At 55.0% G+C, this 13,402-nt stretch overlaps 2 protein-coding genes across 7 annotated transcripts in view; one reads left to right on the top strand and one right to left on the bottom strand.

Annotated features, from left to right (window-relative positions):
* ARHGAP9 (Rho GTPase activating protein 9) overlaps positions 1–1,617 on the top strand; it is an 8,016-nt gene extending 6,399 nt beyond the window's left edge. For 2 of the 4 annotated variants that reach the window (XM_012651719.1, XM_012651733.1), the window contains 2 exons: positions 453–558; positions 1,187–1,617. In XM_012651719.1, the coding sequence (XP_012507173.1) occupies positions 453–558; positions 1,187–1,358 (278 nt within the window). In that variant the 3' untranslated portion in view covers positions 1,359–1,617. The remainder of the gene's footprint in view (positions 1–452; positions 559–1,186) is intronic. The other 2 variants (XM_012651739.1, XM_012651725.1) reach the window with 2 other exon arrangements.
* Positions 1,607–12,306, bottom strand: GLI1 (GLI family zinc finger 1). 3 transcript variants are annotated; one of them, XM_012651674.1, is made up of 12 exons: positions 12,246–12,296; positions 8,939–9,065; positions 8,618–8,710; positions 8,152–8,347; positions 7,765–7,909; positions 7,345–7,434; positions 7,115–7,252; positions 6,642–6,791; positions 5,538–5,702; positions 4,816–5,046; positions 3,961–4,228; positions 1,607–3,543 (listed from the first exon to the last, which is right to left on the bottom strand). In XM_012651674.1, exons 2-12 carry the CDS (start codon positions 9,036–9,038, stop codon positions 1,799–1,801), a joined length of 3,321 nt encoding a protein of 1,106 aa, XP_012507128.1. In that variant the 5' UTR covers positions 9,039–9,065; positions 12,246–12,296; the 3' UTR covers positions 1,607–1,798. The 3 variants fall into 3 exon arrangements, with proteins under 3 accessions (XP_012507128.1, XP_012507136.1, XP_012507144.1); XM_012651682.1 differs by lacking the exon at positions 8,618–8,710 and having other exon boundaries at positions 8,152–8,317; XM_012651690.1 differs by lacking the exons at positions 8,618–8,710; positions 8,939–9,065 and having other exon boundaries at positions 12,246–12,306.
* Positions 12,307–13,402: the final 1,096 nt, after the last annotated feature.

Below are 13,402 nucleotides of genomic sequence, written 5' to 3'. Positions count from 1 at the left end.
AGGAGGGCGGATTGTTTGAGCTCAGGAGTTCGAGACCAGCCTGAGCAAGAGCGAGACCCTGTCTCTACTAAAAATAGAAATAAATTAATCGGACAACTAAAAACATATAGAAAAAATTAGCCGGGCATGGTGGCACATGCCTGTAATCCCAGCTACTCGGGAGGCTGAGGCAGTAGGATCACTTGAGCTCAGGACTTTGAGGTTGCTGTGAGCTAGGCTAACGCCATGGCACTCACTCTAGCCCGGGCAAAAGAGTGAGACTCTGTCTCACAAAAAAAAAAAGAAAAAAAAAGAAATCTGAGGCTACAGCTGGGCTATGTGACAAAGAAAGCTGTAATAGATTAATGATGTCTTCCATGAGTATAGGAAAGCATAGTGAGTTTACCCACCCCGTCCTAGCACCGTCCTTAACCTCACTGCCATGCCTTTCCCATTACTCTCTCTCTCTCTAGCACTCTCCGAATCAGAGCAGCGCCTCTCTCAGATACAGGAATTAATAGGCTCAATGCCAAAGCCCAACCATGACACTCTGCAATACCTCCTGGAGCATTTATGCAGGTCAGGAAGACTAAGCATCTTTGTGCTGTTGGGGGAGGATGAGGTGGGCATGCAGCAGGGACTCTGTTTAGTGGGGGTAAAGGAAAGGAAGCATCTAAGTTTAGTGGGCAGTTGAGGAGACCGTCAACCTCTGTGCAGAAGGCATGTTACCAGGGTCACAGCCTTCAGATAGGTCAACATCAGATGGGAAAATGGGACCAAGACAAGCCCAAGGATGTTGTGAGAGAAATAAGGGAAATCTCACCTCTCCTTTCCCTCTGCCTCTTTGTCTCCCACTGGAGCAGTGGTGATGGCTTGTTTAGCTGAGTTGGGCCTAGGCAGTGACTGCTGAGAGGGCATGGCCATTTAAATTAAAGCCTCCCAAACTGTGAATAGACAGGATTCTTGGGACAGTCTCCTGAAGCTGTATAGAAGCAGTTGTATCCTAGCTGTATCTTCAGGTTGTATCCTGAAGGTTTCTCCACTGGTCCATCTTCATTCCTCCTGGCCTCTCCCCTTGGTTTCTTTCAGTCACCACATGGAGGGATCCCAGAGTGAACAACTCCCCACTCAAACCTCTGAAGGGTTAGAGTGATTCGGAGTGGCAAGCTGCTGCCTTATATCCCCTTCCCTTGGCTTTTGCCCACAGGGTGATAGCACACTCAGATAAGAATCGCATGACTCCCCACAACCTGGGAATTGTGTTTGGACCTACCCTGTTTCGACCAGAACAGGAGACATCAGACCCAGCAGCCCATGCCCTCTACCCTGGGCAGCTAGTCCAGCTAATGCTCACCAACTTCACCAGCCTCTTCTCTTGATGTGGGCAAGGAAGAAAACATGTATTTCTAATGATCTCCATTGGTGGTGGTGTGTTCTGTTTTGAGGGCATCCCCTTAAATCCTGTGTCTCCTAGATGACTGTCTGCATCTTTGTGAGTCTGTCCTGAGGGTTTGGGATGGGGTGAGGGAGCTTCTCTAAAGAGGAAAGCGAGTGGATTAACCCCTGCTTCTCTTTTTAGTCACTGTTATCACTCCTACCCAAGAGAGTAACACATAAAGCAGCATTCTTTCTGATGCAGTTCCTTTATTAACAGGAAACAGTGTCATGATCAAATTCTTCCTCAAAACATGTACAGAATATATACAGCCACGAGTCCAGGGCATCTTGTGCAGGGGGCTGCAGCTTCTCCCCTGACTCTCTGGAGGGATGGAAGCCCCTTAGGAAAAGCAGATCTGTGATGGATAAAGTTCCCCACTCTTCAGGCACTAGAGTTGAGGAATTGTGTCTCCCCAGGCAGAGATCTCAGTAAGACACTCATGTTGCCCACAGCCATGTTGGGGGGCCCAGAGGGAGGAGGGGTGTGTTCAGAGCTGCTCCCCTGATCGTGGGAATGGGGAGGACTCAGCCCCTGGGCCTCATCCAGAATAGCCACAAAGTCCAGCTGAGTGTTGTCAAGATCAAGAGAGTCCAGAGGGTTACATACCTGCCCTTCAGGAGGCGGGTACAAGGCAGGACCCCCTCCTAGCCTGCCCACCTCAGGATGGCCACAGCTGGGGTTGGTGCCTCCCACCTTAAGGGGCCCATAGCAAGTGGACAGTGGGGGCAGAAGTCGGGGTGGTGCTGCTGCCCTGTGGGAAGCCCTGTTTGCCCCCACCACAAAATTTTCATGGCACGGTGAAGGGGTAGGATAGGAGCCTGACTTGTGATTGGGCAAGTTGGGTGCAAAGCCAGGTCCATATGTGGTCATTGGGGCTTTAACAGGGTTTGGGCTAACCTGGGAACCCCCCAGAAATTTGGGATTCTGGTAGGGAGGTTCCTGGACTGGAGCATCTCCCCTGCCCCCACCCTCCCACAGCAGCTCCTGTTGAGACTGGACATAATTACACACACGTTGAGCCTTGAGGTGTCCTGTGGAATGAGTGGGGGAATCAAAATCCAGGCCAGGCCTGGGTTCTGAAGGAAGATAATCAGGGGGTGGCTGGGTATAGGGGCCTGGCTGGGGATATTGGGGAGGAGGGGGCTGGGGATAGTGGGAGAACAGAGGCTGTGGGCGTGGAGGCCCCTCACTGGGGTGGGCATTGAGGCAGGGTGCCAGTCCTGTGGAGTCAGACCCCACTGGGCACCCCTGTTCTGGCTTGATCTGCACTTGTCCATAATGTTCAAGTCGAGGACACTGGCTATAGGCTCCACATGGAGCCTTGGGGCCTGGGTACAGCCCAGAGTGGGAAGGGAACTCACCCCATGTTTCTGGTGTGGGGTCAGGATACGAGATCTGCTGGGGACAGGGGTTGGGGCTGTAGTTGGTGGGTGGACCAGGCCCAAGAGGCAAGGAGCCTGGACCCCTAGCTCCATAAGGTTCAGCTGCTTCCCCCTGAGGTCCCCCATATCTCAGAGTATCAGCAGGTGGGAAGTCCATATAGGGGTTCAGACCACTGTCCATCATGGAGGTCCCAACCTCTGGCTCCTCCCGTAGCCCTCTAGTATCCATGGCAACATTCTCAGTGATATTGGGGGGCTGTGGTGAATAGACAGAGGTTGGGAGGTGGGGATCAAGGTTCCTTCCTCCCCCTGCCACAGTCAGGGGAGTGTGGACACAGCCCAGGCTCTTGAACCGCTGGACTCTGGCTGGAGCAGGGCGGTCAGCAGCCCGGGCTGGGTCACTGGCCCTCCGGGTGACCCCTGCGTTGGGGTTGTATCCTGGATACTCAGCTCGGCTTCTCCAAGGAGGTGCAGGAAGACCCCCCATCCGATCCAGGCTGGGTGCTACAGTGGGTGGGGTACCACCCCCTCTGGCTGAGGCATATCTTGCCCGGAGCAGGTAGTGCTGGGCAGGTGTGAGGCCAGGCAGGGAGGATGCGCTGTTCTCTGGAGGGGAGCCTGGGGGAAAAGGGGAAGCCAGGGAGGAGCGGCGGCTGACAGTATAGGCAGAGCTGATGCTGCTGGAGCTGCTGCTGCGGCGGTCAAGGGACACTGGGGGGCCCAGACGGCGGGACACAGGGGTGCCTGCAAGTGAGAAGGAGAAAAGGCGGGGTGGTTATGGAGCCCCCTGAATCTCACCCTGCTTCCCCCATGTGACAGCCTTGTTCTGGAGTCCCAGAGATAAGTTTTTTCTCCCTAACCACTTGGTTCTATCTTCTACTTCTCCCATGCCTATTCTGCTGGTCACCAGAACAGCAGTGAGCAGTCATACAGGTTGTATGCTGCACAACCCTAGGGAACAGCATTCACGTCATGGACTTTGAATATTTGTATATTTGTATATCACAATTTTCTGACAAACGGAAAGCGTCTTGAGGAAGAGGGACCTATTTCTAATTGTAAAAAGGTGCCATATGGCAGCCCTGAAGGGTGGCCTCTTCCTCCCAACCTCATGGCAGGTCCATATCTCAGCCCAGAACACCTCCCACACCCAGGTCTCACCAGTGTGGGACAAGCTGGGCAGTTTGAGACCCCGAGTCCCTATTGGCCGGAGTTGATGCAGCTGATCCAGCCTGAGGTTCTCAAGGCGGTGAAGAGTAGACAGACCAGTGCCAGCAATGCAAGGCCCCTCGTCCAAGCTGGACAGGTCCTCAGTGCTGCCCCCTGCGTTGCCAGTCATTTCTACACCGCTGTCTGTATTGGCTGCGCTGCCTGCTGGGGAGTGGTCACTGCTGCAAGACGACTGGGCCCCAGGGCTTGGCTGTGGCTTCTGTGGAGAAGATGAGGGCTGAGGGCAGCACCCCTTCCCCACAGCTCCCTCCACCTGAGGAGTGGCTGAAGCCTGAGTCCTAGTGACTGCTGGGGCCAAGGGGAGGCTTCTAAGCATAGAGAGGGCTGAGCACGTGAGAGACTGGGGGCAAACCGGAAGAGAGATGTTTGATGAGAAGGGCCAAGGCTAGAACACAGACTGCTTGGGCTCAAATGCTTGCTCTTAGTTCTATGACCTTGAGCAATTTCTCTATGTCTGAGTTTCCTCATCTAAAATAGGGAGAATGAGTCCTTTTCTCATGAGGTTGTTGTGAGGAGTACATGAAATTATACATGTAAAAGGCTTGGAACAAGATTCTAAGTGCTATTTAATATTTAAGAAAGTTTGTTGAACCTACTAAATAATTAATGACACTAAAATCCCTAGATTTTGAGTAGCCCAAGGAAGAACACTAGGATGAGAGATAGGAGAACTGGCCACAAAAGAGTGCTTAATACAGAAGGAAATGGATGGGTTGGGAAGGAACTAGAAAGATGTCCGCAAGGCAGGCTGGGTATGGAGGCAGGGGGTTGCCTGGGCTGCCTCACCACTGCACCCTCTGGCACGGCCAATCTGCTCTCCTCCCTGATGGGGCCTCCTTCCAGCTCCCTCTTCGGCTCCACTGTGGAAAGAGACGGTGCCCGGGGCAGGGGGCCATCCCCACGGTGCCGCTTGGTCACATGAGCATCAGGACCATGCACTGTCTTGACATGTTTTCGGAGCGAGCTGGGATCTGTGTAGCGTTTGGTGCAGCCAGGGAGCTTACACACGTATGGCTTCTGTTGAGTGGAGAGTGAAGACAGAAGCAACGCAATCAAAGCAGAGAAGGCAGAAGGAATGGGAAAGAGCGCTGGGGATGAGGCGGGTAAGGGAGGAACACACACTGCCCAAGGAAGGAAGGAAGGTGGGGGCCCACAGATGGGAGTAAAAGATGAAGGGATTAGGGGAGGATTAGGAAAACCGACAGCCCAGACCTGGGAAAAATGAGGAGGTGAACCCAGGGCTGTGAGGCCCCATAGATTCAGGGATTGGGGGGTCAGGGGTCTCCTTCAGACTGGGTCTATTTTACATTAGCCCTTTGGCTGGTTAGAGGTAGGAGGAGTGGTGAGTGGAAATTCTTGGTTCCAGGAAGGCCTTCTCTGGGGGAATTATATGGGAAGGGGGAACTCACCTCTGTGGAGTGGGTGCTGGGCTAAGGGAGTTCTTATGGGATAATCTCCTGGGTAGGTGGCTTCTCAAGTGGGGAGGGTCTCTTAGTTGGGGCATTCACCTCATTGGAGTGGGTCCGATTCTGGTGCTTGGCTCTGTCACTGGCATTGCTGAAGGCTTTACTGCAGCCCTCGTGCTCACACATGTACGGCTTCTCACCAGTGTGTGACCGCAGGTGCGTCTTCAGGTTTTCGAGGCGTGAGTATGACTTCCGGCACCCTTCAAACTGGAGGACGTGTGGGGGTCAAAGGACAGCTCTCAGATAGAAGGACATGGATATTAAAGGAACCCTAAATCTTCACAGGGACATACATCAGAGAATATAACTCAAGACGGGAGGGTATTGGGGCTTCAGGAGAATTCCAAAAATTAAGGGACAAGGGCAGGCAAGAGTTGAGGGAAGAGAAGCAGCTGGAGGCACTCTGCCTTTGGGGACATGGAGATTAGGCAAAGAGCATCTCCTCATCAAGCCAGAGCAGATCTCTCTGCATGGGAATCTTAGACTGTCCTAGGATGGGGTCTTCCCAGGGAATGGGCTTATGAGGGTGTCTTATGTCCTTGGCATAGGGCTTACCCATTAGGCAGAGTAGTAGGCACAGTACTGAGGGCTTATAATATTAATACTTTTTTTTGAGACAGAGTTTCGATCTGTCACCATGGTGGGAGTGCAGTGGCATCATCATAGCTCACTGCAACCTCAAACTCCTAGGCTCAAGAGATCCTCTTGCCTCAGCCTTCGAGTAGCTGGGACTGCAGGCACATGCCACCATGCCTGGCTAATTTTTCTATTTTTAGTAGAGACAGGTTCTCACTCTTGCTCAGGCTGGTCTCAAACTCCTGAGCTCAAATAATCCACCCGCCTTGGTCCCCCAGAGTGCTAGGATTACAGATGTGAGCCACGCACTCGGCCAAGGGCTCATAATATTTTAAGGGGCCCACAAACATGTTTTAATTTCTTTTAAAATCAAGGGGAAAAAGTGAGCTTTTATGTCTAAGAAAATGTTTCATTATATACCAATGTGTTCATCTTTATGCTAACACAGCCATAAAAATATAATTGTTTATGGAGGAAGGGACCTATGATGGCGAAAGTCTGCCGTGCCCTACCTTGATGGGGAGCCCCTATTTAGGGAGAGACCGTGGGCTTGGGAAGTGGGTGCCTCACCGTGCACTTGTGTGGTTTCTCGCCCGTGTGTCTGCGCATGTGCACCACCAGCATGTACTGGGCTTTGAAGGGCCTCAGCTCCCTGGAGCAGCCCCCCCAATGGCACACAAACTCCTTCCGCTCCCCGTGGATGTGCTCACTGTTGATGTGCTGAGGGAGAAGATGCAGAGGCTCTCCAAGGGCTCCCCAATGCCCCAGAGACCTAGAACAGACCTTCCCCTCAACCCCCTAGTCCTCCTCCATGGCCCACCTCATGGAGAAAGAAGAGGCAGGAAGAATGTCATATCCCACATCTCAGTCTCTCTCAGTCCCACATTCCAGCTCTCTAAGGCAAACTACAGCTCATTCTGCCTACCCGACTGAGCATTCGACCTCAGGCTCCTCTGACCTGCCCTCCGCCAGATTCCACAATGTCCCACTCAGAATCTCCTACAGGCTCCAGCTAGCCATTCAGGTTACCCCCTAGGGCTCACGTGCACCAGCTGCTCCTGGGAGTCAAATTCCTGGCTGCAACCATCCCAGCGGCAGTCAGTCTCATACACAGATTCAGGCTCAGGCTTCTCCTCTCTCTCGAGGTCCTCTCGCCCATCCAGCATCCCCAACAGGGGATCCTAGGGCAGGAGGAGAAATCTTAGAGTCACTTGGGTAACAGTTTTTGTTTTGCTCAGGTCCCAAAGGTAAAGCCCCCACCCCATCCCCTTACCTGTGTGCCAGTGGAGTTGGGGCTGGACATATCGCCTTCCAAGGGCTCCTCTGGGCACTTGCCAACCAGCATGTCCAGCTCAGACTTCAGCTTCCACAGGCAAAGAGGTGAGGGTGATGAGGGTAGGAGTGGGCAGAAGGAAGAGGGAGCTGAGCCATGTGTTCCTGCCCTAAGTGCCTACCCAAGCAGCTGGAATCCCTGGGTTTGGAAGGGACTTCCTCCTCAGACTGGTGAATGGGATGGGCAAAAGGTGGGATCCCATTTGGAAGCGTCTGATTGAACCCAATGAGTGAACCCAGCACCCACACCTCTACTTTTCTGGTACCAAAAATTTTTATATCCCTGTCCTTCCTTTCCCCTACAAAGTCCACCACCCACCCACCCTGAGCTGAGGGAAATCAGCAACATGGAGACTCTCACCTGGCAAGTTGGGAGGGGTCCCCGGGACTGAGAATGAGGCATCATCCCACCCCGGGCGGAGTCATGGGCACCACAGGGCTGGATCCCGAAGGGAGGTGAGGTCCCTTTCTGGTGATTCATCTGGGGTGGGAATCCCAGAGATGGGCTGAGGAGAAGGAGAGGAGGCAGTTACTTAAGACTATCAAAAAGTCTCCAGAGGTCTTGGAGGGTTTCTGGAAGACCTGATATTTGAAGTGGTTGAGGCAGTCCCAGGGAAGTACTGAGGAGGGTTTCAATGCCTTTGAAATGATGAGGATTCAAATTGGGCCAGGTGGTTTGCAGGGCTGCAGGCTTCTAATGGGTTTCGGTAGGGGCTTCAGGGGCCTCTTAGCATGGGGCTCCCTGCACCTCATAGTGCCAATGGAGAGATGGCCATAAGAGCCTCCTGGAGACGTGCAGCGTGAGTTGATGAAAGCCACGAGGGAGCTGGGCGAGGTGCGGATAACTGTCTGCAGGTCCAGGCTGGCATCCGACAGAGGTGAGATGGAAAGTGCCCGCTTCTTGGTTAACTTGACTGCACTCCGAGGAGGGGGAAAGAGTGGGCCTGGGGCAGGAGACAGGGCAGATAGATGTGGTAAAGGAGCATTTCTCTCCATGCACGCAACCTGTGGGTTCCGAATCCCGGCAAAGAAAAAATGATAAACTTAACTCTGCTTTGCCCAACTGATCCCATGTGTGACCTCTTGATGGTGCTCTGACCCCTCACATCTCCAAGCATTTCCTCCTCCAAGTTAGATCCCCAGCCCTCCCACTGTCTCCTTTACTACAAGTTCCAGAGGGGCAGAGAAGGAAGAGGCGTTGCCTGAGGCCTCACCCTCAGTGCAGCTGTTGGTCTCTCTGGCTGGCCCATAACTGTGGGGGCCGGACATGAGATTGGCTTGGTGGCAGAAGGGCAGACCAGACAGTCCTAGAAAAGAGAGACAGCTGGAATGGGGGATGGGTACAGAGGACACATATGCCTCACCTTAAAACCCCAAGAAAGACCTGATCCCAGATTCCAGGCCCATATGATATGGGGCCTCAAATCCTCTTGTAGATGGCAAACTGGCATGGGGTGGAGCTGGGAGAGAGATCCTGGGGTTGGGTGAGAGATGTGCCAAGTTCTCAGGGTCCAGCGATTGATATACACACTGACCTTCTGTCCCCATGCTGGGGGCTCCCTGACTGGGGAGGGGCCGGACACAGCAGGGCTCGCCATAGCTACTGACTGGTGGTGGGGTCATCGAGTTGAACATGGTGTCTCAAAGGAGGGTGTGGGGACACTGCAGAAGGGAAAGGTAGATCTGCAAGTTACAAAGGTGGAGGGAAATAGGAAAGGTCAGATGACAATCTCAGGCACAGAACCCTGGGCAGAACTTCCTCCCCTGTGCTCCCAGCCCCTCTAAGACACCTGCCATAGAAATCAAGTTGAACAGAGCATCACTCAGCCAAGGAGGAGGTAAGGAGAAACTACACAAAGAGGCAGAGGCAGTCTAGTCTTGTAGTCTTGGGGATCTTTTTGGAAACTGGGCAGGTTAGCTTTCCTGGGTGGGGTGTGTGTGTGTGTGTGTGTGTGTGTGTGTGTGTGTGTTAGGGGAGGGGGAGGTGTTATGGACAAATTGTGCCTATGTGAGTTTCAAATGATTTTAATGCCATGGACCTTCTATTTCTTCCTCTACCCACGGCCAGCTTTGAGGGGTGAGATGGGGGGAACTCATCTGGTGGATCTGACTTCAAGCACTGGGCTCCTTTGCCTTTCCTTCACTTGGCCCTGCCCAGGGACAGCCCGTCTACAATCTCCCTAGTGTCCAGCAGAGGGAGCACTCGCCACAGCCTACAGAGAGGCCGGTGGGGCCAGAACGGAGTATGAACGATCTACCCTCTTCTTTTAGGCAGAAAACTGCGGAGGGGGTAAGGTTTCTGAGGGGAGTCTCCCAGGTCAGTTGGGTACAAAGGATGAATAGGTAAGGCTGGTGTTATTCTGGGGCGGTTTCAATCCGGGCCCACCTAACCCTTTTGGTCTCTGTTTTTGGGGACCAGGAAAGGGACTGTAAGGGAAGGCTTTGACAGAGTGAAAAAACAAAGTCACCATCCCTTAGAAAGGAGCAGCGAGGAAGGAGAGGGTGCTGCTGTCCCTTTCCTTTCTCAGACTCCAATTTTAAATCCATCCCGGGTTTTCTGGTCTCCCGGGAGTGAGGGTGGGGTGGGGCGGGGTGGGGTGTAGAACAACCAGGAGCGGGCCGCCGGGCGCGGTGGGTGATCCCGGGATGCTGGGATTTAGGGTGAGGGCGGAGTAAGATGGGGAGCGGAACCCGGACCCCACGACCCAGCCTGAGCCCCGCAGCCTGAGCTGCACCCTCCCTTACTACTCCCTTCCCTGCCGAGATCCGGATCCCACATCCAAGACCTCCCAACTCGACCTGGCACTAATGTTGGGGGCGGGGGGCACAGCTGGCTGGCAGCTGGATGGGGGGACACTTCTCCCTCCTCCTTCCTCTATGACTCACCCAGGGGAAGGAGGCAGGCTTTTAAACGACCCCCAAACACTAGAGACTCCCCAAAACTTGCCTACTCATCAGCCTGTCCCACTGCCTAGCCGCCAACGAACCTCGATGGAAATGGGGCAACATCCCTCCTCGCCCACGCGTGCCACAGACCACCCATGTCTCCGCTTCACACTAGTAAAAGAAAAATGTCGCCAACTCTTCCAGCTTCAGTAAAGTTTTTCTGGGGTGTAGATGAGAGTGCAGGATGGGACAGGGAACTCTAAGGTTCCCCTGCCGGAGGACTGAATTATCATCGGTGTCTCCCTGTTTTCCTGAGTCCCCCTCGCACCCCCGCTCCCCAACTCCCAGGAGTCGGCTCCGCCCCGCTTCTCCCAGTCCCGCCTTCCCCGCCCCCGTGCCTCCTCGGCCCACCCAAGTCGCCGCCGCAGGCTCTGGCTGCAGACGGCTCCGCTTCCCCCGCCCGCCCCGGGAGCCCAGTCGAGCGAGCCGTAGTTGGGGGGGCGGGGGGAGGCGGGACACATTCTTGCCTCCTCCTCTCTGAGCATCCGGAAAGCTGGCAGTAGCGCCCTGGGGGGCACTATTAGAGGGTGGGGGTCCCCGTGGTGGGGTGAGAAAGAAAGAAGAATCCATAAACTATGAGAGAGAGAAAATGACTGGATAAATAAAGTAAGGTGTGTATGAGGAGGAGGAGGGGCCAGGACACCTTAGGTTCAGGGTATCCCAGCCAGCTTCCCAAGGGTTAACCCCTCCAGACCCCTGGGAACCCCCTAGTGACGTCAAGGGCGGGGTCTGAGCCGTCGGGCGGGGATGCCGGCGAGATAATTGGGTGGGGGGAGGTCTCTGGACCCCGCCCCCTAGGGAAAACCACCCTTATTCCGGCCCTAACATCTCCCCCGGGAAACCGCCCGCCTTCTTCCTCTACCGGAACGTAAAGACCTATCCTATGAAGACCCCAGTTTTCAGCCCCCTAAAACCCTCAGTCTTCAGTCTCTACCGGATCCCCTTTCCCTAATCCTGTCCCCAAAGCTAACTGCCCAGGGCTGATTGTTTCGGGGTCATGGGGTCTGAAAGAGGATTGAAAGCGGGGAGCAAGGGCAGGCAGGGTGGTCTGAGCCAGAGAAGGGGCCTCGGTCCCCAGCTCCCGTTCGGGCGGGGGTCCAACGGGGATACACAGGCTGGCAGTGGCCAGTGGTCCCGCCCAGCCCCAGTAGGGGTCTCCCTGCTGCTGGCTCCAGCTGCCCTGGTGGTCCTGAGGTCAGAGGGTCAAGACAAGGTCTCCCCAGCTCCTCCTCAGCGCCCAGCCCGCAGCCTTTGCGACTCGGTAGTCCAAAATTCCTTGGGGTCATTCTAGGGCCTAGACTAGACCTTGGACAGCCCCTCCAGCCCCCTTCCTAGTCCAGAAGACACTTATTTTCCCCAAAACACAAGCATCCGTGGGCACATCTGTTACAGGACAGGTCAGGGGTTCCAGCCCAGTTGGTCCCCAGTGGTTCTGTTGCCTCACGCACTCACCCATCCCCACCCCACCTGGAGCGCCCTCCTTCGCCGTCCCTTCCTTTCAGATACACTGACGTCTTCCTGCCCCACGCTCAGAGACACACCTGGAGTTCCCTCTCTACCACGCAGACCTCCAGCTAGCCATCCCTCCAGCCTCTTCGTTTCAACCTCATGAAAGTGAGATGTTTCAAATATGTGGGAGAGGCGGAAAGAGACAAAGAGACCCACGGTTGCCTGACACAGAGATACACAGACTGTCAAGAAAAAAAAGAAAAAGAAAATACAGACAAAGATACAAATGAAAAATCCTCCAAACTTTCTACTATCTCACTCCGCTCTTCCACCCCCATTTTGCCTCTGTGCCCCGGGGTCTGGGATGAGTCCCTCGGAAGCTGAGCATCCCCTCAGGCCCCCTCCCCCACCGCTACCAGGTGGTCCCCCGCCTGCCCCCCTTCTCACCTCCGTCTGGGCGCTGGGCTCGGGATGCGCGGTCCAGGGCTGGAGTCTGGGCTGGGGGGTGTGTGGTGGGGAGGGGGGGCGGACAGGGCCACGGCAGCGCAGCCTCAATGCCACCCCCACCCCCCCAACCTGGCCCCCAGCCCTCCCGCCGGCCCAGCCCGCCGGGCCGCAAGCCCGGACCACCCGCGAGAAGCGCAAACTTTTTTTTTTCCTTTTGCAAAAACTTTTTCTCGCTCCAGCCGCTGGCGCGCCACCGCTCTTCCCGCTCGCCCCTCACCTCCCTCCTATTTCCCTCCCTCTTGCTGCTTTGAAGGATGAGGCGGGGTAGCTGGAAGCAAGAGAAGGGGTGCCGGGCTTATTGCACCCCCAGGACCCCCAGGATCCTCCCCCTCCCTTGAGGGACCCTATACTGCCTACCCCCCCGCCCCGGCTGAACACGCTGCTGTTGGTGAACAGTAAATCCCGGCATGGATCCTTGGATCGGCTGTCCCCAAAGAGACCCTGAACCAGAGCCAGAAAAACAGATTGAGGAAAATATTGCGGGGCTGAGGTGGGTGGGTGGGGAGAAGTTCACCAAAGAAAGATAATATTGGAGGTAGGGTAGTAGACTTTGATTGGTGCAAACTGAGCATTCTGCCATCCTGTGGTTTATCTCCTGGCCTCGTTCTGTGGATGGAACTTGGAGAGGCTGGACAGAGCTGGGGGTTTGGGGCAAATCGAGTTAAGGGCTTGGGGTCTCTGGCAGAAGGTGAGGGATCTACGATACATAAAAGAGAGGAGCAGCGGCTGAGGCTGGGTGCAGGGTGTGTGTTCACAAAGTTATAAGGAGCCCTGGATCTGAAGCACCTTTCCCGAGAACCCCGCTCTCCATCTCGAAGTTGTGAAGACCTCCGCACCTCTACACTGCAGGCTCTTTTTCGGTTCGTCAAGGCTTTCTGCTCCCTCTGCTGGCCATTCTGGCACAGGACACCCTCTCGGAGTCGAGGCAGAGGGGACCGGGAGCTGAAGGAGGAGCTTTGACTGGTTCCCTCACCAAACCCCATTTAGGAGCCCAGGGAGGGGATGTGTGAGCCCAGAGAAAGGGAGAGGCACACCGGCAGAGGATGCTAGTGCCCGGCGGTCGTGCCTGACAGGGATGTGCCCTATCCCCTTAGATT

The sequence above is a fragment of the Propithecus coquereli genome, unplaced genomic scaffold (assembly GCF_000956105.1).
Source record: "Propithecus coquereli isolate 6110/MARCELLA unplaced genomic scaffold, Pcoq_1.0 Scaffold111, whole genome shotgun sequence".
NCBI classification, from domain to species: domain Eukaryota; kingdom Metazoa; phylum Chordata; class Mammalia; order Primates; family Indriidae; genus Propithecus; species Propithecus coquereli.
This window is presented reverse-complemented; position numbering and strand designations above follow the sequence as displayed.